General features: G+C 35.9%; 3 protein-coding genes across 6 annotated transcripts in view; 1 reads left to right on the forward strand and 2 right to left on the reverse strand.

The window, feature by feature from the left end:
- LOC127494405 (transmembrane O-methyltransferase homolog) overlaps positions 1-17,389 on the forward strand; it is a 76,852-nt gene extending 59,463 nt beyond the window's left edge. For 2 of the 3 annotated variants that reach the window (XM_051860300.1, XM_051860301.1), the window contains exons 2-4: positions 16,213-16,485; positions 16,590-16,786; positions 16,935-17,389. In XM_051860300.1, the coding sequence (XP_051716260.1) occupies positions 16,230-16,485; positions 16,590-16,786; positions 16,935-17,246 (765 nt within the window). In that variant the 5' untranslated portion in view covers positions 16,213-16,229 and the 3' untranslated portion in view covers positions 17,247-17,389. Of the gene's footprint in view, positions 1-14,829; positions 14,946-16,212; positions 16,486-16,589; positions 16,787-16,934 lie in introns of all 3 variants that reach the window. The other variant, XM_051860298.1, reaches the window with a different exon arrangement.
- The window catches only part of LOC127494395 (uncharacterized), a 492,193-nt gene that overhangs the window by 45,417 nt on the left and 422,047 nt on the right, over positions 1-24,729 (reverse strand). Inside the window, exons 63-64 of the mRNA XM_051860279.1 lie at positions 23,642-23,815; positions 23,376-23,549 (exon numbers count right to left, since the gene is read on the reverse strand). Of these exons, the coding sequence (XP_051716239.1) occupies positions 23,376-23,549; positions 23,642-23,815 (348 nt within the window). The remainder of the gene's footprint in view (positions 1-23,375; positions 23,550-23,641; positions 23,816-24,729) is intronic.
- On the reverse strand, positions 84-11,917 carry LOC127494396 (NLR family CARD domain-containing protein 3-like). Of its 2 annotated transcripts, XM_051860280.1 has the most exons (9): positions 11,701-11,917; positions 8,705-8,844; positions 7,942-8,046; positions 6,793-6,897; positions 5,630-5,734; positions 4,408-4,492; positions 3,923-4,118; positions 1,998-3,828; positions 84-258 (listed from the first exon to the last, which is right to left on the reverse strand). In XM_051860280.1, the coding sequence occupies exons 2-9, from the start codon at positions 8,761-8,763 to the stop codon at positions 84-86; spliced, it is 2,661 nt and encodes an 886-aa protein (XP_051716240.1). In that variant the 5' UTR covers positions 8,764-8,844; positions 11,701-11,917. The 2 variants fall into 2 exon arrangements, with proteins under 2 accessions (XP_051716240.1, XP_051716241.1); XM_051860281.1 differs by lacking the exon at positions 84-258 and having other exon boundaries at positions 1,994-3,828.

Here is a 24,729-nt window from a genome sequence, read left to right on the forward strand (position 1 = left end):
AACCTATTTCGAGAGTTGTCATGATTGAAATATATTTAAAAGTAAAAAAAAATCTAAAAAAATATCTTCTGTTGTAACACAACTTACCTCAATATCTCCAATTCACACTTTATATTTGTCAGTCCAGTGCAGAGCTGCTTCACTCCTGAATCCTGCAGTTTATTATTATTCATGTTCAGCTCTTTCAGATTAGTATCTGATCCCAGAACTGTAGCCAAAGCTGAACAGCTTTTGTCTGTTAAGTTACAATTATTTAACCTACAAGACAAATAAATTACAATCACAGAATTAGATAGAACTTTTTTTATGTACAAATATAAAATATATTTTCCATTATTTCATATTTTTTACATAAATAATACTCACACACTATATATATATATATATATATATATATATATATATATATATATATATATATATATAATATATATTTTGTTGATTCTGGGTTTTTTTTATTTTTTTTGGAAACATAATGTTATACTATGTATATCACCAAATATATACATTATTGTTTTGTCGAGTTTGATTTGTATATTTATTTTATTTTATTTACGTTTAAATTTTTTTTTTTTTTTTGGGAAATATAAATTACATTGTGTATATTTGTGATATTTGTGACACTGTTGAACTATGTACATTATCGATTATATATATTGAGTTGTGGAGTCTGAGTTATATACTTTACTTCATTCAATATATTATTATCATTTGTTTATTTACTTTTTCCTTTATTTATATTAATTATACTTTGTTTGATTTAATTTATGTAATCGTCGAGCTTCCTCTTTTCTGTTTGTCCTGTGTAGCACAACCAGGTGATTGTCATTAGACTAATTAATTTCTGCTCAAACTCTGAATGTGTTTGTTACGCACACCCTGACGAAGGCAAAATCAGCAGCAACGCGTAGGTGTGCAGACTGTGCACTTGTCACCTGTTTTAATATTTAGCCATGATGAAATAAAGGCTTTTTAAAAAAGTTTTCTATCAGATTGAAGTGCCTTGGACCATCCTCAATTTTACGAGTTGAACTATCCCTTGGACCCAAAGAGCACCGGGACGGAACTCATACCCCGTACAGCACTTCAGTTTTTTGCAGTTTTTTGCTTTGAGATTACATATATATATCAGGGCTCGACAATAAGGACTGCTCGATGGCCCGGGGCCAGCGTGGAGACGACCCTTGGGACAGCTGACAGAACTGTCACTTGCCAGATTGGGCCAGTGCTGCATCGTAGGGGTGTATAGGCCTATATCGTCTATGTACGATGATATTTTACAGAAAAACGAAACAAAAACACACCCATAGAGTGCGTGTATTTACTACGTGATGTAGTGTAGTAGGTTAGACGAGTGCGCATACGAATTTAGAGTGCATATTTTCACTGTGATCTAGTCTATAAAAATTCATTTAGAATGCCCCCAAAATTCAAGATAAGGGGCAAAAATGCCCCGTATGTCTTTTATATTTATATCATTTAATACAGTTAACCAACATCACATGAAAAGTGCTGTTTTTTCTCCAAATATCAGCATGATTACAAATGTGATATTGATTTTACACAACAGTTCAATAAACAAGAAGTTAATAATAACTGAAAATATGGCTTTAAAAAGGTAAAAAATATATTTAAACTTATTGGAAAAGACAATTTGTCACTGTTGCGAACTGACCACCACACATAATATGAAGAATATCCGAAAACTTTAGGAGTCATCGGTCCATGGCAGTCCTTAATGTACCAGCACAATAACACGTGTTTGGATGTGTGGGCCGCGAGTTCGAAAAGGTTGGGAACCACTGATCTATGTATTGCATTACATTGTTTTGCCCCCCAAAATTAAAAATACAAAACTAAAACTATTATGAAATTAAGCTTTTAAAATAACATTTTATTGGGAGATATAGAGTAACAACTGATAATATATGTATTTTAAATAGTCTGTTATAACCTGGATGAGACAAAAACATGACTAAATGTATTAACTGACTTACAGAGCTTTTCTGGAGGTTTTGATGACTGCCAATAATCTAATGAGACACTCGTCTGATTTCTTGAATTTCTGAAGATCAAACTCCTCCAGCTCTTCCTCTGATGTCAACAACACAAAGACCAAAGCAGACCACTGGGCAGGTGAAAGGTCACCAGATGAGAGGCTTCCTTTGCTAAGGTGGGTCTGAATCTCCTTCACCAGAGTTTGGTCGTTCAGTTCATTCAGACAGTAGAACAGATTGATGGATCTCTCTGCAGGCAGATTACCTTCTAATTTCTGCTTGATGTACTGAACTATTCCCTTGTTGCTCTGGTCTTTGTCGTCTTGCTGTGTTAACAGACCTCGTAAGAGTCGTCGATTGGACTGGAGTGACAGACCGAGGAGGAAGCGAAGGAAAAGGTCCAGGTGTCCATTGTCACTCTCGAGTGCCTTGTCCACTGCAGTCTTGAGAAAATCAATCATGGCTTCATTTTTGTTTTCCTGTTCTGTAGACTCATGAACAAACTCACTTGTCTTGTTGATGTCTAGAAACAGATGTGCATAAAGAGCTGCAATAAACTCTTGAATGCTCAAGTGAACAAAGCAGTACATGGTACCAAGAGTGATCCCTGTTTCCTCCTTAAAGATCTGGGTACACATGCCTGAGTACACTGATGCCTTATAGACGTCAATACCACAGGCTTCCAGGTCTGTGTCATAGAAGATCACGTTGTTTCTTTCCAGCTGATGAAGTGCCAGTTTCCCCAATGAAAGGATGGCGTCTTTATCCCAGGAAACATCTGGTGCGTATTCCCCATCATACTTTCTGCGGCTCTGCTGGATCTGAAAGCGGAGAAAGTGTGTGTACATTTGTGTCAGAGTCTTGGGAGTGTCTTCAGTATTTGATTCCTGCTGTGTTTTAGAGATCTCATTAGCCTGATTGTTTTTCACATCATTATTTCTTTTCTCCTCCAGAATGTTCTGGAGAACAGTGGCTGAAATCCAGCAGAAGACTGGGATGTGGCACATGATAAAGAGACTCTTTGATTTTTTAACATGATCAATGATTGTTTTGGCCTGATTCTGATCCGTGAATCTTTTTTTGAAGTACTCTTCCTTTTGTGAGTCATTGAATCCTCGTATCTCTGTCAGCCGGTCGATACAGTCAGGAGGAATCTTACTGGCAGCTGCTGGTCTGGTGGTGATCCAGATGAGAGCAGAAGGAAGCAGATTTCCCTTCATGAGGTTCGTTAGGAGAACATCCAGAGAGGCTGGTGATGATACATCACGCCACGTCTCATTACCATCAAACTTCAGAGGAAGGCGACATTCGTCCAATCCATCAAGGATGAACAGGACTTTGAATTGATTCCTTCTTTTAAGGTTCAGTCCTTTTGTCTCTGGGAAAAACTGAGTTACAAGGTCCATCAAACTTAGTTTTTCTTTCTCCTTTAAGTTCATCTCTCTGAATGGAAGAGGAAATATGAAGCTGATATCTTGATTTTCTTTTCCTTCAGCCCAGTCCAGAACAAACTTCTGCACAGAGACTGATTTTCCGATGCCAGCGACTCCTTTTGTCAGTACAGTTCGGATCTCCTTGTCTTGTTCAGGTGCTTCAAACAATTGTGTGCATTTAACCTGTATCTCTTGAGATTCATGACACCTGGAAGTAACTTCAATCTGTCTGACCTCATGTTCAGTATTGACCTGTTCACTGTCACCCTGAGTGATATAGAGATCTGTGTAGATGTTATTCAGAAGTGTGGAGTCACCTTGCTTCGCAATTCCTTCGAACACACATTGATACTTCTTCTTTAGGCCACATTTTAGCTGATGAATGAAGAGCAGCTCATCTAAACACAGGAACAGAAAATAGATAGTTTTAGTCTTAATTTTCTCTCCAACATTTATAAGTGTCAATCAGACAGATGATCATGAGTCTCTGACCTTCTAGAGCATCAGCAGCTTCATCTTGCTTCATCTCTCTCAGGTAATGTAGTGTGAGATCAAGAGCTGCTGCTTTGGTACTGCATCTATTCTCATTAAAGTCCTTCACAAAGTGTTGTGTGTTCTCTTTTTGTAATATTTTCTTAAACTTTTCTAGTTCATTCTTCAGAAACGTGATTATTTTGCTCTCAAGATCCTACAAACAAAGTAAGAAAAAAAAAGATACAGAACAACACAATTTAACCAGATCCACATCCATATTTGGTCAAAAATATTTATTTATTTAGATATTAAATATATTTGTAAAAGAAACCAGTTAAAAAACAAAATTATTAATTAGCACACAAAAATAACACACACATTTTTCTTACATTTTGATTATTATTTATGGGTTCTTCAAATTTATGTTCTGGTATTTGTGCAAGAAATGTTCAGTAACCTGTTTGTTTTAGTTTTTTAACCTTTATAAAAATGTGTTTTCCTACCTGGAAGATCTCTAGGAGATTGTCTTTGAAACTCTCGTGGTTCCTGTGAATCTGAACGTCTGAGTCTAACGTCTCATATTGAAGCCTGTTAGACAATAAAATAAAATACTGCATTTTCAGGCAAAATATTATTATTGTTTTTAAAGGTGGGATAAGCTGCCTTATTTCAAAAACACTGTTTAGAAGTTATTCGGGCCGACACAAACAACAAACATGCAGCCAATCAGCATTAGGGGGCGTATGACGGTCGAGGGGAGAGAACGAGCAAGAGGGAGATTTGAAGAAAGACTGCAGAGAGAGAGAGATGAGACACAAAACAAAAGAGCTCAAAAGAACCCGTGATAATATTAGAAAAGCTTTCCAGCGCTGGAGAGAGCTAAGAGAGAAGGCCTGAAAACAGATGCGGAGGCTGATTTGATTCCGCTTCACATGTGAGTAACACTGGGTTTGAGTGTCTGGAGCTGCTGTGCTGTTGGTGATTAACAACATCCACAAACTCTTGCCTGTATTTACTCTTGTGTACTGTATGTTCATTTTTGCTTCCTTGTCTTTCTTTCATCATCTGCGCTTTATTTTTCGTGAAGCATTATTTTGTTGCGTGTCAGCTGTGATAAACAGACATTCACTCTCGCATTGCATGTGTAACAGAGGCCAGTTAGTGAGAGTTGTGCAGGTAAACCACTGCACACTGATGACCGCTAGAGAATGAGGTGTTTAGTGTCATTAGTGCTCTCGCCTCGCCTGCCAGCAGAGATTGGGGTTTGAGACCGACTCAGAGCAGGGTGGTTAGGATTGGAGGGTGAGTTTTGGAGGCGGGGCGATGAAGAGAGGGGTGTTTGTTTGGGCTGATTTCAAATATCAACAATGTCCAACAGTGTTTTTGAAAAATGGCTTTAACAGTGAAAAAGAAAACATGCGCTATTTAAAGTTTACGCTGTTAAAGTGTAGGATCTATTTTAGTATATATAGTGAATTCTGCATCAACAATGGGATTTTAATATGTTGTGCAGCAGTTATGTCAGCACACTAAAATAAATGAGTATTACAAGAAACAAATCATTTCAATCTTTTTTCTGATGCTCCCTTTAGGTTTTTATAGGACTGCTGATTGTAAATTGGAATGATATTTGAATGATACATTTTCATAATAAATATTTGCTGAAAATATTCAGTCTATTCACACAGTCTATGTGTGTCCAACAATAAGAAACACATGAAATACCTTCTGATAGTTGATGGTTTTCTCTCACTGAATTTTGGTCCTTCTCCTTTTGACCGGTCACTCTTCACAGACACAGATCTGGACACATGTGAGTCTGATCTTACACTAATAACACAAAGAGCAGAAAGATAAAACACTTTACTACAGGAAATACTTCAGTCTCATTTGAAAGGGTTTAATGTTGCAAACAGTAATTCAATGCAGTATAGACACACTTTTGTCCATCTATGGATGGAAAGACATATTCATGTTTGGGTTGTAAGATCTATTTTCCATGGTGAATTTATGCCTCCTTGTTATTGTATTAATGTAAAGATGCTCCAGACTGAGTTCAATAAAGAGGAAAGCAGACCATCAGACACTGTGTTCTCTGAATTATTGTTTTATTTAAAGGATTAGTTCACTTTCAAATGAAAATTAGCCCAAGCTTTACTCACCCTCAAGCCATCCTAGGTGTATATGACTTTCTTCTTTCTAAAGAACACAATCAGAGAAATATTAATGAATATCCTGATGCATCCAAGCTTTATAATGGCAGTGAACGGGACCAATGAGTAAAAAAAAAAAAAAAATCCATATTTAACAAAAGTTGTGAAATAAAATATCTAGTTTCCAGCAGACCGCCTTCCATATTCAACGTACGAAGAAAGTGTAAAACTCTGGCAGTTCAAAAAGCTTACGCTACGACCTACACCTTCCCTATTCAACTGACGGAAAAAGTATAACTTACGCAAAGTCAGTTTACACTTTCTTCAAACCTTGAATATGGAAGGTGTTCTGGCGGAAGCTAGATATTGCATATCATAACTTGATAAATATTGATATATTTTTACACAAACTCATCGCTTCACTTCAGAAGGCCTTTATTAACCCCTGGAGCCGTGTGGAGTACGTTTATGAAGGATGGATGTGGATGGAGACACTTTCTTAAGCTCAAACTCGTTGATCCTGTTCACTGCCATTATAAAGCTCAGATGCGTCAGGATATTTATTAATATTTCTCTGATTGTGTTCATCAGAAAGAAGAAAGTCATATACACCTAGGATGGCTTGAGAGTGAGTAAAGCTTGAGGTAATTTTCATTTGAAAGTGAACTAATCCTTTAATTTCCATCACATTTATCTAAGCTAATGCAATGCTGTAACACAAAATACAAGAAATACCTTTTGTTAGTTGATGGTTTTCTCTCACTGAATTTTGGTCCTTCACCTTTTGACCGGTCACTCTTCACAGACACAGAGCTGGACACATGTGAGTCTGATCTTACACTAATGACACAAAGAGCAGAAAGATAAAACACTTTACTACAGGAGATACTTCAGTCTCATTTGAAAGGGTTTAATGTTGCAAATAGTAATTAAATGCAGTATAGACACACTTTTGTCCATCTATGGATGGAAAGACATATTCATGTTTGGGTTGTAAGATCTATTTTCCATGGTGAATTTATGCCTCCTTGTTATTGTATTACTGTAAAGATGCTCCAGACTGAGTTCAATAAAGAGGAAAGCAGACTATCAGACACTGTGTTCTCTGAATTATTGTTTTATTTAAAGGATTAGTTCACTTTCAAATGAAAATTAGCCCAAGCTTTACTCACCCTCAAGCCATCCTAGGTGTATATGACTTTCTTCTTTCTGATAAACACAATCAGAGAAATATTAATGAATATCCTGACGCATCTGAGTTTTATAATGGCAGTGAACGGGACCAATAAGTAAAAAAAAAAAAAATCCATATTTAACAAAAGTTGTGAAATAAAATATCTAGTTTCCAGCAGACCGCCTTCCGTATTCAACGTACGAAGAAAGTGTAAAACTCTAGCAGTTCAAAAAGCTTACGCTACGACCTACGCCTTCCCTATTCAACTGACGGAAAAAGTATAACTGACGCGACGCCAGTTTACACTTTCCTGAAACCTTGAATATGGAAGGTGTTCTGGCGGAAGCTAGATATTGCATATCATAAATTGATATTATTATATTTTTACACAAACGCATCGCTTCACTTCAGAAGGCCTTTATTAACCCCTGGAGCCGTGTGGAGTACGTTTATGATGGATGGAGACACTTTCTTCAGCTCATACTCGTTTGGTAGCGAATTACTGCCATTATAAAGATCTGATGCATCAGGATATTTAATAATATTTCTCTGATTGTGTTCTTTAGAAAGAAGAAAGTCATATACACCTAGGATGGCTTGAGGGTGAGTAAAGCTTGGGCTAATTTTCATTTGAAAGTGAACTAATCCTTCCATTTCCATCACATTTATCTTAGCTAATGCAATGCTGGAACACAAAACACATGAAATACCTTTTGTTAGTTGATGGTTTTCTCTCACTGAATTTTGGTCCTTCACCTTTTGACCGGTCACTCTTCACAGACACAGAGCTGGACACATGTGAGTCTGATCTTACACTAATGACACAAAGAGCAGAAAGATAAAACACTTTACTACAGGAGATACTTCAGGTTTCATGTTTAATTAAGCCCAGTTTAAAAAAATAAATTCTTGGTCTAAAAAAAGCCCCTCTAAACGTGATTTCGCCCCTGGTCACTGTTTCAAGCTATTTGTTTTTCACTGTTCATTTTTAGTAATTCCCAGTGGCCATCAAGTGTGATGTTAAAATGATTTCTTCACAGTCCCAAAACATCTACAGTCATGTAGAAGCTCTGTACGTTAGTTAGTTATTAACTGTGACATTGTCTATAAAGCCCTGTTTGACATGTATATTTGACTTGTTCTAATTAAAGTTTCCACATTATTTACATTTACTATCCACTAAACGAGCACCTTTAAACTGTGATTAAATACACTTTAATCAGGGTTTGTACAGGACTATATGGTAAATTAAACATGTTTAACTGTGATAAATGTTCCTGTAAATTAAATATGAAACCAGTTTCAAGACATTTTTAACCTGCGACGATCTAGAAACATTCATAGGAAGTTGTGAATTGTTTTGCACAGCATTAGACATGTCAATGGTGAGAGAAAACACTCCTTGTTGATCAGGACAAACCTGAAACTCCAGTAGAGTTTAAAATGATTGTGTGAAAACAGACGCAGTCTTACCTCTGTTCCTCTGAGAGACTCATCTTAGAGAGAGAGTCCTTTCCTCGCTCCTCTGACATTACTGCAGATAAACTGACACTGAAAACAGCTCAGCTCTGGTATCTCTGTGTCGCTGAAGACCATCAGATGCTCAGCATGACCTGGACATGACAATGAGTCACTGAGATTAATATCAGGATACTTCAGAGGGATAAATGATGATGAAAAATAAGAACTAATGATGAATGTTGAGTTAATAAAAAAATAAAATATGCAACAACCATGTTAAATATTAATATTATTAATATGATTTTATGTCTTCAAAGTGACCATAAACTGTCATTCAAGTTTTCATTGGTTTTGGTGAGAAACGTTAACATTTTCAACACTAGTTCACAAACTCTAGTTTCATAAGTACGGTTAAAATATATGGATGTTTATGTTGCTTTATCAAGGTGTCCATTGTAGTGGATATGTTTTTCAACGTTAATGTCTATATTGAAAAACTTGGTGGGCAGCATTATATTGAAGTGTTGGTCAGACTTGATTTGATTCATGATGGCATTTTATTAAATTTAAATAACATGAATTTAAAGGATTTTTAATGTGAAAAAGAAACTACTTATGATTGTTTATTGTACCAAAAGTAATACGAAAGGAACTTTAAATACATGTACAGTTGAAGCCAGCCTTGCAGAATCTGCAAAATGTTAATAATTTACAAAGGAGGGATTATAACAAATGCATTTTGTTTTTATTTATTACTGCTATAAGCTATTTCACATAATAGATGTTTAAATATAGACCAAAAGACAAAATAATAACTGAATTTACACAAAAGATCCAGTTCATAAGTTTACATGTGTTTGAGTCAGGGGGTGTAAACTTTTGAACAGGATGATTGGTGGAAATAGATCTTATTTTGCTCAGAGATCTAAGAGAGGTTATGGAGGATTGGTTGTCTTCCTCGCTTACAAGGGCGTAGTTTGGGTTTAAACATTGGCATTACATTTCATTAGCAGTGGTTCCCAAGCCAATACATGAAACTGATTGTCTTCAGAAAAGTTTCAAAGGCATTTTCTTTTCCTCTAATCTCTGTATAAAGTAGTATTAATAAGTGCAGCGCTGATTTATGTACAGCGGTAACCAAAGAGACGCTGTATTTCTGCTGTGCCCTCAGGATTCACAGATGAACAGAAAGTTTGAAGAACAGCATTTATTTGAAATAGAAATCTATTATAACATTATAAATGTCTTTTTGACCAATTTAATCCATCCAATTTATTTTAAAAAAAATTGTGTGATTCCTGTCTTTGTATGCATGTGTAGCCCCTCCAGTTCGCACCGCCCGCTCCAAGCGAGACTCGAACACGGGTCCATCGGGCTCTCTAACAAGGAGGCTGAAGACCACAGTCTCTAGTGTCAGTCTCTAGAGCGCCTCTTGAGTTCAGGGGAGTGAGGTTTACACACACAGCTCTTACCGGCCTACATCCGTTACACATCTATGCATTTTAAATTGTGGTCAAGAGTTGTTGTTTTTGCTTTTGTTGTAAAAATAGCTTTAATTATTTTAAAATATTTATTAAACTGTAAAGAGTGATTAAAATATAAGACTGTTTAAGACTAAAAATGTCATTACAATCTCATACAACATCAAATGTCCACTCTATCACATATTACACCGACATCCGGTAATCAAAGGCAAATCAAGGCCATAATCCCAGTTTATTCCAGGACATGTGATATATGTTTTAAAAGTTTAAAAATATTCAATTTTTCAAAATTGGCCCTAATTAAATCCCCATTAAGAACAAGTTTATGAACCTTTATGACCTATAAATAATATTGAATGAATGTTTAGACTCGTTTAAGATGAGCAAAATCTGCACAGAACCGTTGCATGCCGGTTATAAATGTGTCCGAGTGTGGTCCGCCTTGTCAATAATGCAAAGATGAGGCTTATCATGTCACAATATCACCCTGTTTGGACTTTGTTTTCTGTTTTGCATTATTTCCTGCCAGTCTGTCATCATAGTTATGCATTCACTAACTTGCAATACGACTGGATATCAGTTATTTTGGATATACTGTACATCAGGTTCAGTACATGGTGAATATTCTGAAGAAGAAAAAATCTCTCAACTAATGCTGTAAAATATACATGGGAATCAGTTGGTACTACATTAATATTGAAGGTTAAAATGAACTGATTTGTATACAAACTTAAATTACACTAAAGCAAAAGTTTATTATAATAAAGTTATAATAGGCCTTCTAACTTTAAAATTATTTCTACTCCAATTCGTTTTTTAATATAAATGGTGGCAGTCAACTTGACATTTGTTCAAACATGCATTATATAGGCTATTGAAGAACATTAAAAATGATAATTAATATGTAATATGGTGTATATATTTAGCTAAATGCTGCTCTCTAGAGTTCATTTTTCTAGTAGATTAAAGAGTTTATGGTCACTGAATATGTTTGTTCTGAGGTAAATGTGACATTGTTTACAAGCTGTTATTAACGTCTTTCCGCGGTTGAAACACTGATTAAGCGATTACACGAGACATGATACAGATTTCGTTAAGTTGTACTGTATCTTTTAACATACCTTGAGATGTTTATTCGTGTTTATTTCGCGCTGTAACTGATATTAACGCTGAGGAAGGAGTCAACTGTTGTAATCGGTCACGACACATAAAGAGAGCCAAAACAGTATGTAAAGTAAAATGAGCAGAATTTAAAATATGAGACTTTGTTTCATGTCAAAAGCTACAAACCGCAAATCTTACAGTGATTTATTGGATGGTTCTGTATCCTCGCGCTTTTTTAAATGGGTATACGGAAACCCTTGACCTTTCCTACTGGGTATAAGGCGTATACCTGCTTATCACATAGACTACACCACTGGGTATAAGTTATAACTTATGTTAATAATCATTATTACACAAACTCATATGAAATCCGTTCATATTCCCTCAAATAACTGTAATCGTGTCAGTATTAAAGCTTACTTCAGCAGCACAGACGGTCTTGTCCTGCAGGAACAGAATCCAGAAGTCTCTGAAACACTTTTGGTTTGAGACTCACCTGTGCTCCTGATCACTGTCTGTCACGTGATACGATTCAATCTTTAGTACAATAGTCCAATCTGTGGTAAAAGAGATTCTGCTTCATCTTCTACTGTTTTCATCTGAAGACTTGTAATGTTTAACCAGAGATTGTAAATTATAGGGAGATAAGAGGGTCTGTATCTCTTACCATTGGAGAAAGCGTAACGGCTAACTTAATCACATGCAGCACCTCTCAGCCTATCGTGTAATGGCAGTGACGTCAGTCGCAACATTCCCTAGTCTGCCTTCTCTTAAAAAATACATTTTTATCAAGCTAAAATCTACATATAGTTCCCAACGAAAGTATTGTTTAGTGTAAAACATGCTGAAGATTAGCAAACAGGCTGTCGATTAATTAAATGATTAGCTATTTCCCCACAAAAGCTGTTTAATCAGCATAGTGAAGCCTCTCATCCATTGACATCCATTCAAAAAACAGCCTCTGGTCTCCTTCCCTGCGTACCACCAGAGGAGCATTAGCTTAGCCGTCACGCTTTTTTGGCTAAAGGTTGAAGGCTTGCTTTCCAGTGACTTTAGTTTAACAGCGAAAGCAGCGTTCTGAAACATTATATAAATGTGGTACACCTGTGATGTTGTTGTTCTATGGTTCACTGATGTTTGAGAAACCAGCTTTTGGTGCATTACCGCCACCAGCTGGACAGAGTTTGCAGCGCCAACATGATGCCTAAATGATTTTTTTTACGTAAAACATCTACAGTTTTATTGTTGAGCTTTATCCAAATAAATCAGACACACACCGGTGGATACTCAACTGACATGCTTTATCTGGTACTCACTCCACACGTGTATCTCAGGCACCTTTACTATGTTGAAACGCCTCTCAACACAAGGGCCTCCGCTTGAGCTCGAAAAAGAGACTCACACCAAGGTCGAACATTATAGGGGCTTGGGGCAAAAATGCCACCGAAATTAATTAAATGCTCCCAGAATTCAAGATATAAATGTCCTTGTATGGGTTCATCATGACCACTCAAATTTAACTCCCTTATGGAAATATGATAATATTTTGTAATTATCATTTAAATCTGACTAATTTTCAAATAGTTTGTCATAAATCAAATTGGGGTAAATCAAAATATGACTTTCTGTTAAAAAGCAGGACATTGATTTGTCCACTGTAGTGGACACTAGGACTTAAAGCATGTTTATTACGCATTTTGGGAGACACAAGTGAATAGAGAAAGAAATTATATATCAATATTCCTATGAAATAGTAGATATTATTTTGAAAATCTTGCCAATTATTAGTAACACTTTTTGTCTGAGCATCAGTAACTCAGTGTTGTTTGTACTAGGGCTCTAAACTTTGATTCACGATAGCCACATTTGTCTACAAATAAAACTCTCTTGTACGTGTGCTTCACAATCACAGATTATGAGTTAATGTCAAACACAAAGAGTTCTGTTGTTACAACCTTCCACACTATCTGCCCCACATGAAAATATACTATAGTAATTTATAGTAAATACTATAGTGTTTTTGAACCATACTACAGTAAAGTACTTGAATTAATTTGTTGTGGTAATATAACAACTATAGTAATATAAACAAATTATTTTACCCAATACTTCTACAACTATAGGGTATATTATACTACAATACACTACAGTTTACTGTAGTACAAACTAAAGTGTACTACAGTATTTATTACAGTTTATCAGTTCACTATAGTTAATATTACAGTATGCTGAAGCATTCATTAACAAAGTGTTGTAAATACTATAATATATACAGTTTACTACAATTTACTATAGTGTGGTTCAAAAACACTATAGTATTTACTATAAATTACTATATACCCCAAAATATTTTTTCGCTGCCTCAGGGCAACACTGTGCAACAAGAATCATGAAGAAAATGATCGTAAGACAATGCTCAGAGAACAAAATCACAAATCTTTTTCAAAAAAGTCAAGAAATCATCAAGTAAAAAGGGAAAAACACTTGAAAGACATTGATATATTGAATTTGATCCATGCATAGGACTGTATCATGTAGTGTGTCATGTCATATAATGTACTTCATGTAATAAGATTTCACTCCGTACTAAACTTCAAACAGCAGTTCTTCTCTGCTGTGAAATAGAGGTGTGTGTTATCATCACTTTGTGTGTTCCTGCATCTTCTCTTCTTATAACACATTAATGTCAATGTGAGGTACTGTCCAAAACAACAAGTACCCCTTACTGCACAACGAAAAGAACAACTGAATTTCTGAACATGCAAAATAAAAAATACTTCATAAAACCTGACAAAAGGCTTCTCTACACCTTCATACACACACACATGTTTTTTTGTACAGTTCGTGTCATTTTAAATAAGATTACTAAAGCAGATAATCTTGCTTTCTTCTCACACCATGTGCTCCTGTGACCATGTGTCAGAACAGGACGTCCCACCTTCAGATGGAGCTTGATAGTGACTCCCACACCTTACTGGACTGTTCTTTGGTACTTTCTCAACCTTTCTAATTGGTTGCAATCATTTAAATTATTTTCTTAAATTCATCCTTTTAAAATTGACATTAGAGGCAGTAAACCAACTGATCCTTGTTTATTGTGATGTGATTTCTGGAGGCCCTTTGAAAACAATATCATGAAAGCAGGTGCTCATGTGTAAGTATGATTCTGAGACACAATAAAGACAAGAAAAATCAGTGAAATCAGTGAATGATGTCATTCACTTCAGGTTAGATCTCCTTGTGTTTGATGCCGCACTGCCATCTAGTGGACATGACGGGCTACTGTTAGTATGGGCGGGGCTTTAATCTGGACTTTGTCTAATTAGTCAGGTGTGATTAGATACTTCAGATGTCACAGACCCCCAGATATGATCATCCTCGTGTGAGGGACCTCACATTTAAAAGGCACCTATCTTTATAAACAACCAATTTATAAACTGAAATATTTATTTCATAAATTAAGATATTATTTAATCTACTTTGTATTTATTCATATTCATCGTATTTAATAATTATTTTTTCATTTATTTATTTATAACTTTTCTACAGATCTCCTGTCACTCCAGACTGAAAACCGCTGATCAAACATCAAACTTGTCTAAAAGTGTCCTGTACCTTTAAGGTTTCTCATAGACTAGATAAACTCGTCTTGTTCGGTGTGTCAGGTGAGTCCGACAGTAACAGGTGTGAGTGTGAGCCTCTCTTTATCTTCACACTCACACACACACACACACACACACACACACACACACACACACACACACTTGTAAGTTCTGCACCTTTTTGCTATTTTGTTTTTACCCGTTTAATTATGATAAATCTGACAATTAGACTTTATGTTAAACATAGTTGTAAAAATTGTAGCTACTTTACACAGAAATGGTTACTAAACGATCATATTGAGCTTTTTCACACATCATGTATATTGTTTTGTCTTGTGTCTGTGAAACAGTGAGTATGTGAATATCATTTTTGAAGCTGAAATTAACATTATGTCACAAGTGCTGACTCAACTTTTATTGATCCCAGAATATTTCTTTTAATTTGGTCATTATTCTCACCTAAAATAACTGTGTATCTTCAGAACACTTGTAATGTATGGCTTCAGTTTGGAGCTCCACAATCCTGGTCCTCCTTCACTTTCATCAGTTTGCCAAGATTAGCAGGACTTTCTCTAAATGTTCCTCAAAAGAAAGGTTTAGATGGATAAATATTAAGTAAATAATCACACATTTTGGGTGAACTGTCCCTTTAACTAAACCTGGAACTGCTAAATCTTGATTTTAGAACATGTTAAATTCAGCATGAAATAAATTCTTCATATGCATTTTCAAAATACATGATATAGATCTTATTGTGAAGGATTCCTGCATGTGTTTGTTCATTTAAAAAAAAAAAAAAAGAATAATTTGACCTCATAATATTAATTTAAAATGCCATAACTGGATCTTCCGGTGAAACGACACACTTCTCTCTGGTGACGTATGCAGGACTTCTCCATCATTTATTCTTCTTAAAGACAACATGAGATCAAAACTGACCATTCTTATTTTTTTATGGAATATTGCGGTGTTTATTCCAAATGATTTAATCGGTACACATCATTATTTTTGTTTAAATTCATGTTCACCTCTGATTGGCTGTTGCATTTTTAAGAATAAAAATATGAATGTGATTGGCTACACTGCTCAACGCTGCAAAACACGTTGTAAATAGAAACCTTTGACGTTCTTCAGAGCTCAAACACAGATACGCACTGGATCATTTGTCAAATCTGTTTGGCCAGTATGTTATTATTACAGAGAAAACTGATCCTAGACCAGCAGTTATGGGCAGCTTTTCCCCTCTGTCACTGTGGCTTCTCCCGTTTCATCGTGACTTTAAGGTTTCCCAGAGTGCCTCTTGTCCTGACCGCTCCTCTGCTCCTGTTAGGTCACTGATGGTCAGTGATGTCTCTGCTGGTGTTCTCCGTGCCTCTGCTCCCGGTTGTGGCCGTGATGACGGCTCTTTTCCGCTCACCGCTGTCGGCCCTGTGCCGTCAGGTGTATTCTGGCATACTGAAGCTTTCTCACAGGAAGGTCTGTGTCAGCTCCACTCACGCCTATGTCTTCTCCAACTGCACCCACGGACAGGCTCAGAGTGTTCTGCTGACCTTTGACCTCTACTCCACCACACACGCCTCCTCCAACATTGGCCCTCAGAAAGGTCAGGCACTGGAGTCTGTTAATGCTTTATTTCATCAAGCTCTTGAACAGATAATATTCCTCTAATCTTCTGCTCTGGAGTAACATGTTCTCTTGTCGCTGTAGGAGCGTTTCTGGATGAGATTGTGACGCGTGAAGCTCCGCTGAGGGTTTTGGAGTTGGGGACACACTGTGGCTACGCTTCCGTCAGGATTCTGCGTCTGCTCCCTCCGTCTGGAAAACTGCTGACTGTAGAGCTGGATCCTCTGACAGCAGATCGAGGGGAGGAGATCATACTAGTGGCAGGCTTCAAAAACCAGCAGGTGTTACATCATCGCTTTCATTCCGTAATAGAAGGATTTTCATCATTAGTTTGATCTGTAGTGCATTTCCTTAATTCAGTTAATTACTGAAATATCTTACTCATTATTGTTAACCATGGTTAAATGAGCTCAGCATGTTCTTGCTCAGTTTCAGGTGCTGACATGCTCCTCGGCTGAGGCCATCTCTTCTTTACCCTCTCACACTGGGAATGATGGACTGGATCTGGTTCTAATGGATCATGACCCTGAGCTTTACCTTCAAGACCTGCTGGCCTTACAGAGAGGGAATCTGCTCTCTACCTCCTGTGTTGTGTTGATCAACAGAGCTCTGAAGCCTGGAGCTCCAGACCTTCTGGAGTACGTGACAGCCAGACCGCAGAGCTTCAGCGTGGGCAGACAACTCCATGGACTGATGGAGATACGCTGCCATACAGGAATGAGTCCTCAAACCCACAACTGAGTTCACATTTCAGCACTTCTGCTTCCATCGGCCCAAAGTCAGTGGGTTTCTGGTTAAATCTCTGAAATAAGGTCTGTGGTTAACACAAGTTCAAGATATTCTCATGTTTTAATCTGTCAAACAGGAAAACTCCACTCATCCACTCACCATAATTATTATATGCTTGTTTATCTATTCACTACCCTTTTGTCAAGAAATTATATCTACAATTAATAATTTAAATGGAAATTTTATAATGTATAGAAATGTGAATAATTAAAATAAGGTATGTCAGATCTCCATATCATATGATAAATGATTAGTTGGAGGAAAAAGACTTGGAAATCATTAAAGAAACAGTTTTTGAAAAGAAACGCTCCATCTGGAGAAGTGTGTAGACGTTTTCGTTATCACAGTTTTCTATGGGAGGAAAACACTTAACGTGTAATTAAACGTGTTGTTCATATTCTGGGCTCATCTGCTCATAGATAGTATGATTTATTAGTATGATGTTTACTGAGTTTGGGCTTTTAATATCACTGTCTCAGTACATTAAGACACATTAAGAGTTTTCTCATGTTAAGTTGTTCCTGAAAGTCTCATTTCTTCTCATCCACTGGTTGTTATTAAGCGAGAACATTGATTGCACAAATTGAACTGTTTTTTCTTCTAAAAAGATCCAGAAGCTTGAAAATACTCTTTAATGTTCATATGCTAATAATTATTCAGTTATAATTAGCTAAAGCTGATAGTATTTTGCTACGTCCAAGGTCATATTAATTTGTTTTTTGTTATTTATATAAAGTGTTATTTGCGTCTGTATTATTCTCTCTCTCTCTCTCATTCTTTTCTTTTTTTCTTTTTATCTCTTTTTGTGTGTGCTTTCCTGACAGGTTAAGGGTTACCACCTGTGCTCCATTGGTCATGTGAGCACTGCGTGCGCACTGATTGGTGCATTTCCTGCATGCTATTGCATAAAATTGCAGAGAAATTTGCATAAAATTGTGCTATACTTTCATATGATATATAAACTATTCATGATGCTTAATTGTTTGGTTTCAAACTGTCTGTTTATGGTTAGTTATTGAGTCCACCCAAATTTCAGATTTATAACAGCCTCTTACCCAGAGTAGTTGGAGTTTTGTTATAGATGTAACACTTTGTTACTGAAAGTCTAAAATATATCTTGACTAAGTGATCTGTCATGTTCTCTATCAGTATATAATGGACACTGATCGAATGCGCATTTATTTTCGACATTGACTTTTTCTCGAAATACGACTTTATTCTCAATTTAGTAAGTTTATTCTCAACATTGTATTTCAACTTTTTCCTTGGAAAAACTGAGTTTAATCTCGCATTATAATGACTAATCTTGAGATGGTTTTATTTTTATTATTGTTTAGTCCTAATCCTCTTCCGTAGGTTATATAGTATTTCAGATAGATTAAACGATTGAGAAATTATTTTTTTATCATATGTTGCTGACTAAATATTTTTCAGTATTGAAATAAGTGAGAAAAGTCCTTTTTACCTTCACTAGGGTAGTTTAAAACTGTACAGTTGCCCTAGAACTTTAAAATGTGCCGGTCAAACTGACCCACGAACATCACAAACATAATATTTGTGTAGATTTTGTGTCAATTTCTGTGTATGTCAAAACACAGTGTTGAAATTGTCACAAAAAAAGTCACAAAATTTCAAGGAAAGAAAAAACAAAAAACAGGTAACTGATATTTCCGACAACTCAAAAATCAAAACGGGTCAAACTGACCCACAACAGCACATGAGGTTCAGCAGGAGAATCTCTGCATCTGCTTATGAAGCTTCAATAAAGTGAACTTTTCACACAAAAATAGCTGCTCTTAACTGCATATTTATCATTTTATTTCCATGTGAATGTAAATGTGGTGAAAGAGAAGATTATAATTTCTAGACAAAACGCATTAGACTCTCTAGACCAGAGCAAGTGAAGGAACAAAATACTGTTAACTGGTAAAAATGTTTAGTTGGTCTGTAGAGGAGAAGAGACTCCATCCACAGAACAAACACAATATACTGTAGATCTGTGCTTTAACAACAGACACAGAGATAAAATATTATAAAATAAAACAGAATAGCAAAAAAAAACACATATTCTGTGCATAAAAAGGTTTGAAAACTTTTTTTTTTAACATGCGAATTTCACATTGTAGACTTTATATCATATGATACATTTATGTACTAAATCATATTTATGATTAGAAACATTTTAATCATTATAGATGAGTTTAATCATTCAATATCACATGTTTCTAACACACATGCTGCTTTTTACACATTTACACATTAATCACACGTTTATTTCTCCTCATAGACGCAGTAGAGGCTCTTCTGTGGATCATCGGATGGTCACTGATCCTCTCATGATCATTTCACAGATTTAAACTGATGTAAACGATCAATCAGGGACGTTTGGTGATTAATCTTCATTTACTCTGTAAGGAGGAACAGAAGAGAAAACAATCAGTGTTCAGTGGAACAAAGTGTAAATTAATATATTTCAATTACTGTTTTTTGAGTAAAAATAAGTTACATTAAATTCCTGTATTCAGATTAATTACTGACTTTACATGATCTTGCAGAGATATTTCTCAAACAATATTTGTGATTTAAATACAATATATTTAAAACATGAATGACGTTCATATGTTTGTGTGTCTGTGTTGGTGTGACTGCAGAAGGACCTGCGACTCCTATTGAGTCACTGTGAAGGAGAAACACATGCTAATGAGTGTACGGCGTATGAAATAAACCACAGCGAGAAATACAAATGTTATTCTGAGTTACATTTCCACTAGTTAAAGCTGTTTGTCCTCTAGTTTAAACATGTTTGTAAGGCTCTTAGTAAATCACTGAAAGTAAAGCGAGTGTAAAGTAGTGTGACGTGTTTCTTGTCAAAGTAAAAACACTCTAGAGACAGAGACGTTTCTCATGTGAGGCTGGACGCTGTGAGCTGAAGCTGAATACACCGATTTCAGCAGGAGTGCAGCGTTTCCTACAATCTGAACAAATCTATTCTCAAACTGAAATGATTCACTTCTACTGACAGTTAATAAAGCAGGTGTTGTTGAATAAAGCTGTGACAGTGTGATTTTGTTTACATTACAACTTTACATTTTCTCTCACAAACCCTTTGCTGCATTAAAGCTTAATGATAATTTCCTTTCATGAATATCTGAAAGGTTTGTTCTCATATCAGAGGTAAATGAAGATCTTTAATATCACAGTGATGTTTCCTCACCTCAGGACACAGTTTGAGTCTCGTAGCACGTCATGGAGCTGCTTTGAGTCTCTTATCATATTCTCTCTCAGATCAAGATCTTTTAAAAACTGCAGAGCTTTTGATTTAGTCAAAGACTGAGTTAAAGAAGAAACATCTGTAATGCCACAGTGCCGTAGACTAGAAAGACACAAACAGAGGAAGAGAGATTCTCACAAACAAATCATGAAGGTAAAGAATTTTACACAAATATAATGTGAACTCAGACTCTTCATGAGATATTGAGTATAAAGTGTTTTAGTTTAAACTGTTGAAGTGATTTTCAGCATTTTGTTTCTTGTATGTGAATGTTACTGACCTCAATCTCTCCAGTTTACAGTGTGAATCCTTCAGTACGTCACATAAGTGCTTCACTCCTGTGTTTTTTATTATATTCCAGCTCAGGTCCAGCTCTCTCAGGTGTGATGGGTTTGATTTCAGAGCTGAAGTCAGGATGACACACTGTTTCTCTGTAATACTGCAGTAAATCAGACTGAAGAGAGAAAGAGAAAATGACTCAAATCCATGTTCAGTTCATGTGTGAGTTAAATGAATCATTAATAAATGCCATACAGTCACTAATACACCAGCAAAATCATGGAAACTTCATGATATGAACAAACCAAGACAGGAGCGTTTGAGGACACTAGTTACAATCCAAGTCTGGATCCGTCCTCACTCCACAAATAAGTGAATTTATCACTGGAGATTAATATATAGGATCAATATAGAAACAATAGAAAAGTTAATATTTAAATGGACAGATTTCACATTTTCAACATAAGAAAATCTTGTACATGAATCAATTTATTTTAAAGTGTAGTTTACAACCGCTAAATACACATGATTGTGCTTAATAAATTAAGATTTAGTGAAAAGTACCATTAGTCCAGTATAACTGTAACTCTGTCAGAATCAGGGCTCTGAACCGGTTCAAGGAACAAAAACGAAAAACGGAAACGAACGAAATTTTGACAGGAACATAACCAGAAAAGGAAACGAAATCAAATTTAATCGTTCTGAACAGAAACGCTAATTTGAAAAGGCCATTAACTGGTTAATAATGTTATTTTATCGTTCTGTTTAATATTTTGATTTGGCAGTCAACCAATCACAAATTCACATAGAAAAGTCTATGCAAATGTGACGCTGACGCATCCAAAGTGTGTGAAATGCCCGCGGTGACGCGCTGAGGCTCAGCTGTCTAATCATCATAGGTTAGGTAAGTCACAATGCCCTGGCGTTAGTTTTTCCGATGATATATGCCATCAAGCTTTAGGCCTACATTTAAGTGAAAATGAATGTCAAGTAAAATGCAGCTTGTTGTGTGTTTTGAAACCAGCGAAAACTGCAGGAGAGTAGAACATGAGCTCACACAACATCACATCACACACCTGCAGCGCTTCTGTGAACGGAGAAAACAGAATAAACTATAGGCCTACATAACACATATACAATAAAAGGGAATATTTAGACCTATAGGCTACGCGAAATATTTCACTTAGGATCTATTAACAAAACGAAAGTGGTTTATTTTGGCGCACTCCAAAGATCTAGGGAAGGAAACAGACATTCTGCTTGTTTTCGTTATTTGAGTGTGTTTTGTAAATGTATGAATTATGTCTTGCTTTTACCTCTATGACCATAAAGTACACAGTACAGTTTACTGTCTTGAAGGAAAACAAATTCCAGTGGTCGCGCCGGCGCCTCACGCGCGCGCACACAAATTCTTGCATTGCCTACTTGATATCGCAGCTGTTAAATATTAAAATAAAATACAATTACACTGCTCAATTCAATTCTGCAATAGGTCTACAATCTGCCGTTTACCACCCGTGACCACCGCCTGACTGTGATTATGTGAAGGATGATGTCGATAATGCGAGTGAAGTACAGTGAAGCTTACATTATAGTTTAGCATTCGTCTCGAAAATGGAAACAGTTGAAAAAGGTATAGGCTTTAGATTCACTTTAAATTAATTCGTTTTGCATCTTATTTAGTTTTATTTCTAATAAATAAACCTGTTTCTTGCCTTGAATAGCAATAGAAGCTGGAATGGCGTTAAAAAAGAATAATTTTTTAAAATTCGTTTTGGCTTGATTTATTTATTTAGCCTGAATAGGCCATCTGTTAACTTTAGATGTTTTGTGGTAAAATAAAATAGGGCAGTTTTATTCATAATTTATGTTTACAAACATTATAAACAAAGCTATATAGGCTAAACATTTTACTTTATTTAGCTTAATAAATTAGGCCTACATTATTTCTGAATAATAAAATGCGACATATCTGTTTTCCTCTCAGGAATAGCGTCGGTATTTTTAACCATGCAACAAACATTTTAAATTATCTTGGAAAAAATACTTTAATTTATAAACCGTTGTTTTTCCTTTTGTTTAATAGGTTTACATTCAGACAGAATCTTGTTATAAAAGATAATTGTAGGCCTATTGGCTACGGCAAATACTCTTTGTTTTCTAATAAATAAAATGCTGTACGTATCATTACTACTATTATTATTATTTATTATTATTATTATTATTAAGTAGGCTACATGCAAACAAAAAAAGTAAAAAAATAAAAATAAATAAATAAATAAAATAAATAAATAACGTTATTAACCGTTATTTTTTCTGATCAAACCGGTTTTGGAACGTAATACAGAATATACATAATACATAATACAGAAGGAACGCTGGAACAGAAACGTTAAAATACGATTCTGCTCGGAGTGAAACGATTGAATTTCTCATTTTTAAGCCCTGGATGTGACTTGAGTCCAGTTGTCTTAAACTAAACAGTGAACTTTAATCTCACTGTAACTGCTGTACAGTATAATGATACTAACTGTAGTTTCTCCAGCTTGAATTGTGGGTTCATCAGTAGATCACTGAGGTTTTTCACTCCAGAGTCTCCTAGTTCATTCCCTCTCAGGTCCAGCTCTCTCAGGTGTGACGGGTTTGATTTCAGAGCTGAAGTCAGAGCAGAACAACCTTCATCTGTCAAATAACAGGAGCTTAACCTACATGAGGAGAAATGGGGAGAAAAAACTCTTTATTCTGTTTCATTCAATATCAAAACACTTTTTCTTTGTTGTATGTGAATGTTACTGACCTCAATCTCTCCAGTTTACAGTGTGAATCCTTCAGTACGTCACATAAGTGCTTCACTCCTGTGTTTTCTATTATATTCCCGCTCAGGTTCAGCTCTCTCAGGTGTGACGGGTTTGATTTCAGAGCTGAAGTCAGGATGACACACTGTTTCTCTGTAATACTGCATCCACTCAGACTGAAGACAGAAAGAGAAAATGACTCAAATCCATGTTCAGTTCATGTGTGAGTTAAATGAATCATTAATAAATGCCATACAGTCACTAATACACCAGCAAAATCATGGAAACTTCATGATATGAACAAACCAAGACAGGATCATTTGAGGACACTAGTTACAATCCAAGTCTGGATCCGTCCTCACTCCACAAATAAGTGAACTGATCACAGTAGATTAATATATAGGATCAATATAGAAACAATAGAAAAGTTAATATTTAAATGGACAGATTTCACATTTTCAATGGAAGAAAATCTTATACATGAATCACTTTATTTTAAAGGGGTGGTTGATTATGATTTCACTTTTTTAACTTTAGTTAGTGTGTAATGTTGCTGCTTGAGCATAAACAACATCTGCAAAGTTACAGCGCTGAAAGTTCAATGAAAACAGAGATGTTGTCTTTTAAAGTTATGGCAGTTTAATGCCTACAATTTCAACCGGTTTGGACTACAACAAGCTTCTTCCCGGGTTGGTGACATGCAACAAAGTGGGCAAGGCCATGTCGCGTGGCATTATGGAAGAGTTGTTGCAGTACAGTGTTGTAGCCATGCCATCGAAACAATGTTATTTTCACCCCGATTGCAAGTCTTCTGTGTTTGGCCTTCCTAGGGACGCTGGACTTCGGGAACACTGGTTAAAATGTATGTTTAATTCTGTTCCTGACATTTATACTCCTAATTTAGCTGTCTGTGCTGCACATTTCACAGAAGACAACTTCCAGAATCTACACGAGTTCAATGCTGGATTTGCACAAAGGTTATTACTGAAAGATGGAGCAGTTCCCACTTTAAAAGCAGAAGCTGCTGTTTATGGGCCCCAAACTGTAAGTATGTTTTATTGTTTGTACATGTCTTTTAAAAGTATAGTTC

The sequence above is a fragment of the Ctenopharyngodon idella genome, chromosome 14, assembly GCF_019924925.1.
Source record: "Ctenopharyngodon idella isolate HZGC_01 chromosome 14, HZGC01, whole genome shotgun sequence".
Taxonomy (NCBI): domain Eukaryota; kingdom Metazoa; phylum Chordata; class Actinopteri; order Cypriniformes; family Xenocyprididae; genus Ctenopharyngodon; species Ctenopharyngodon idella.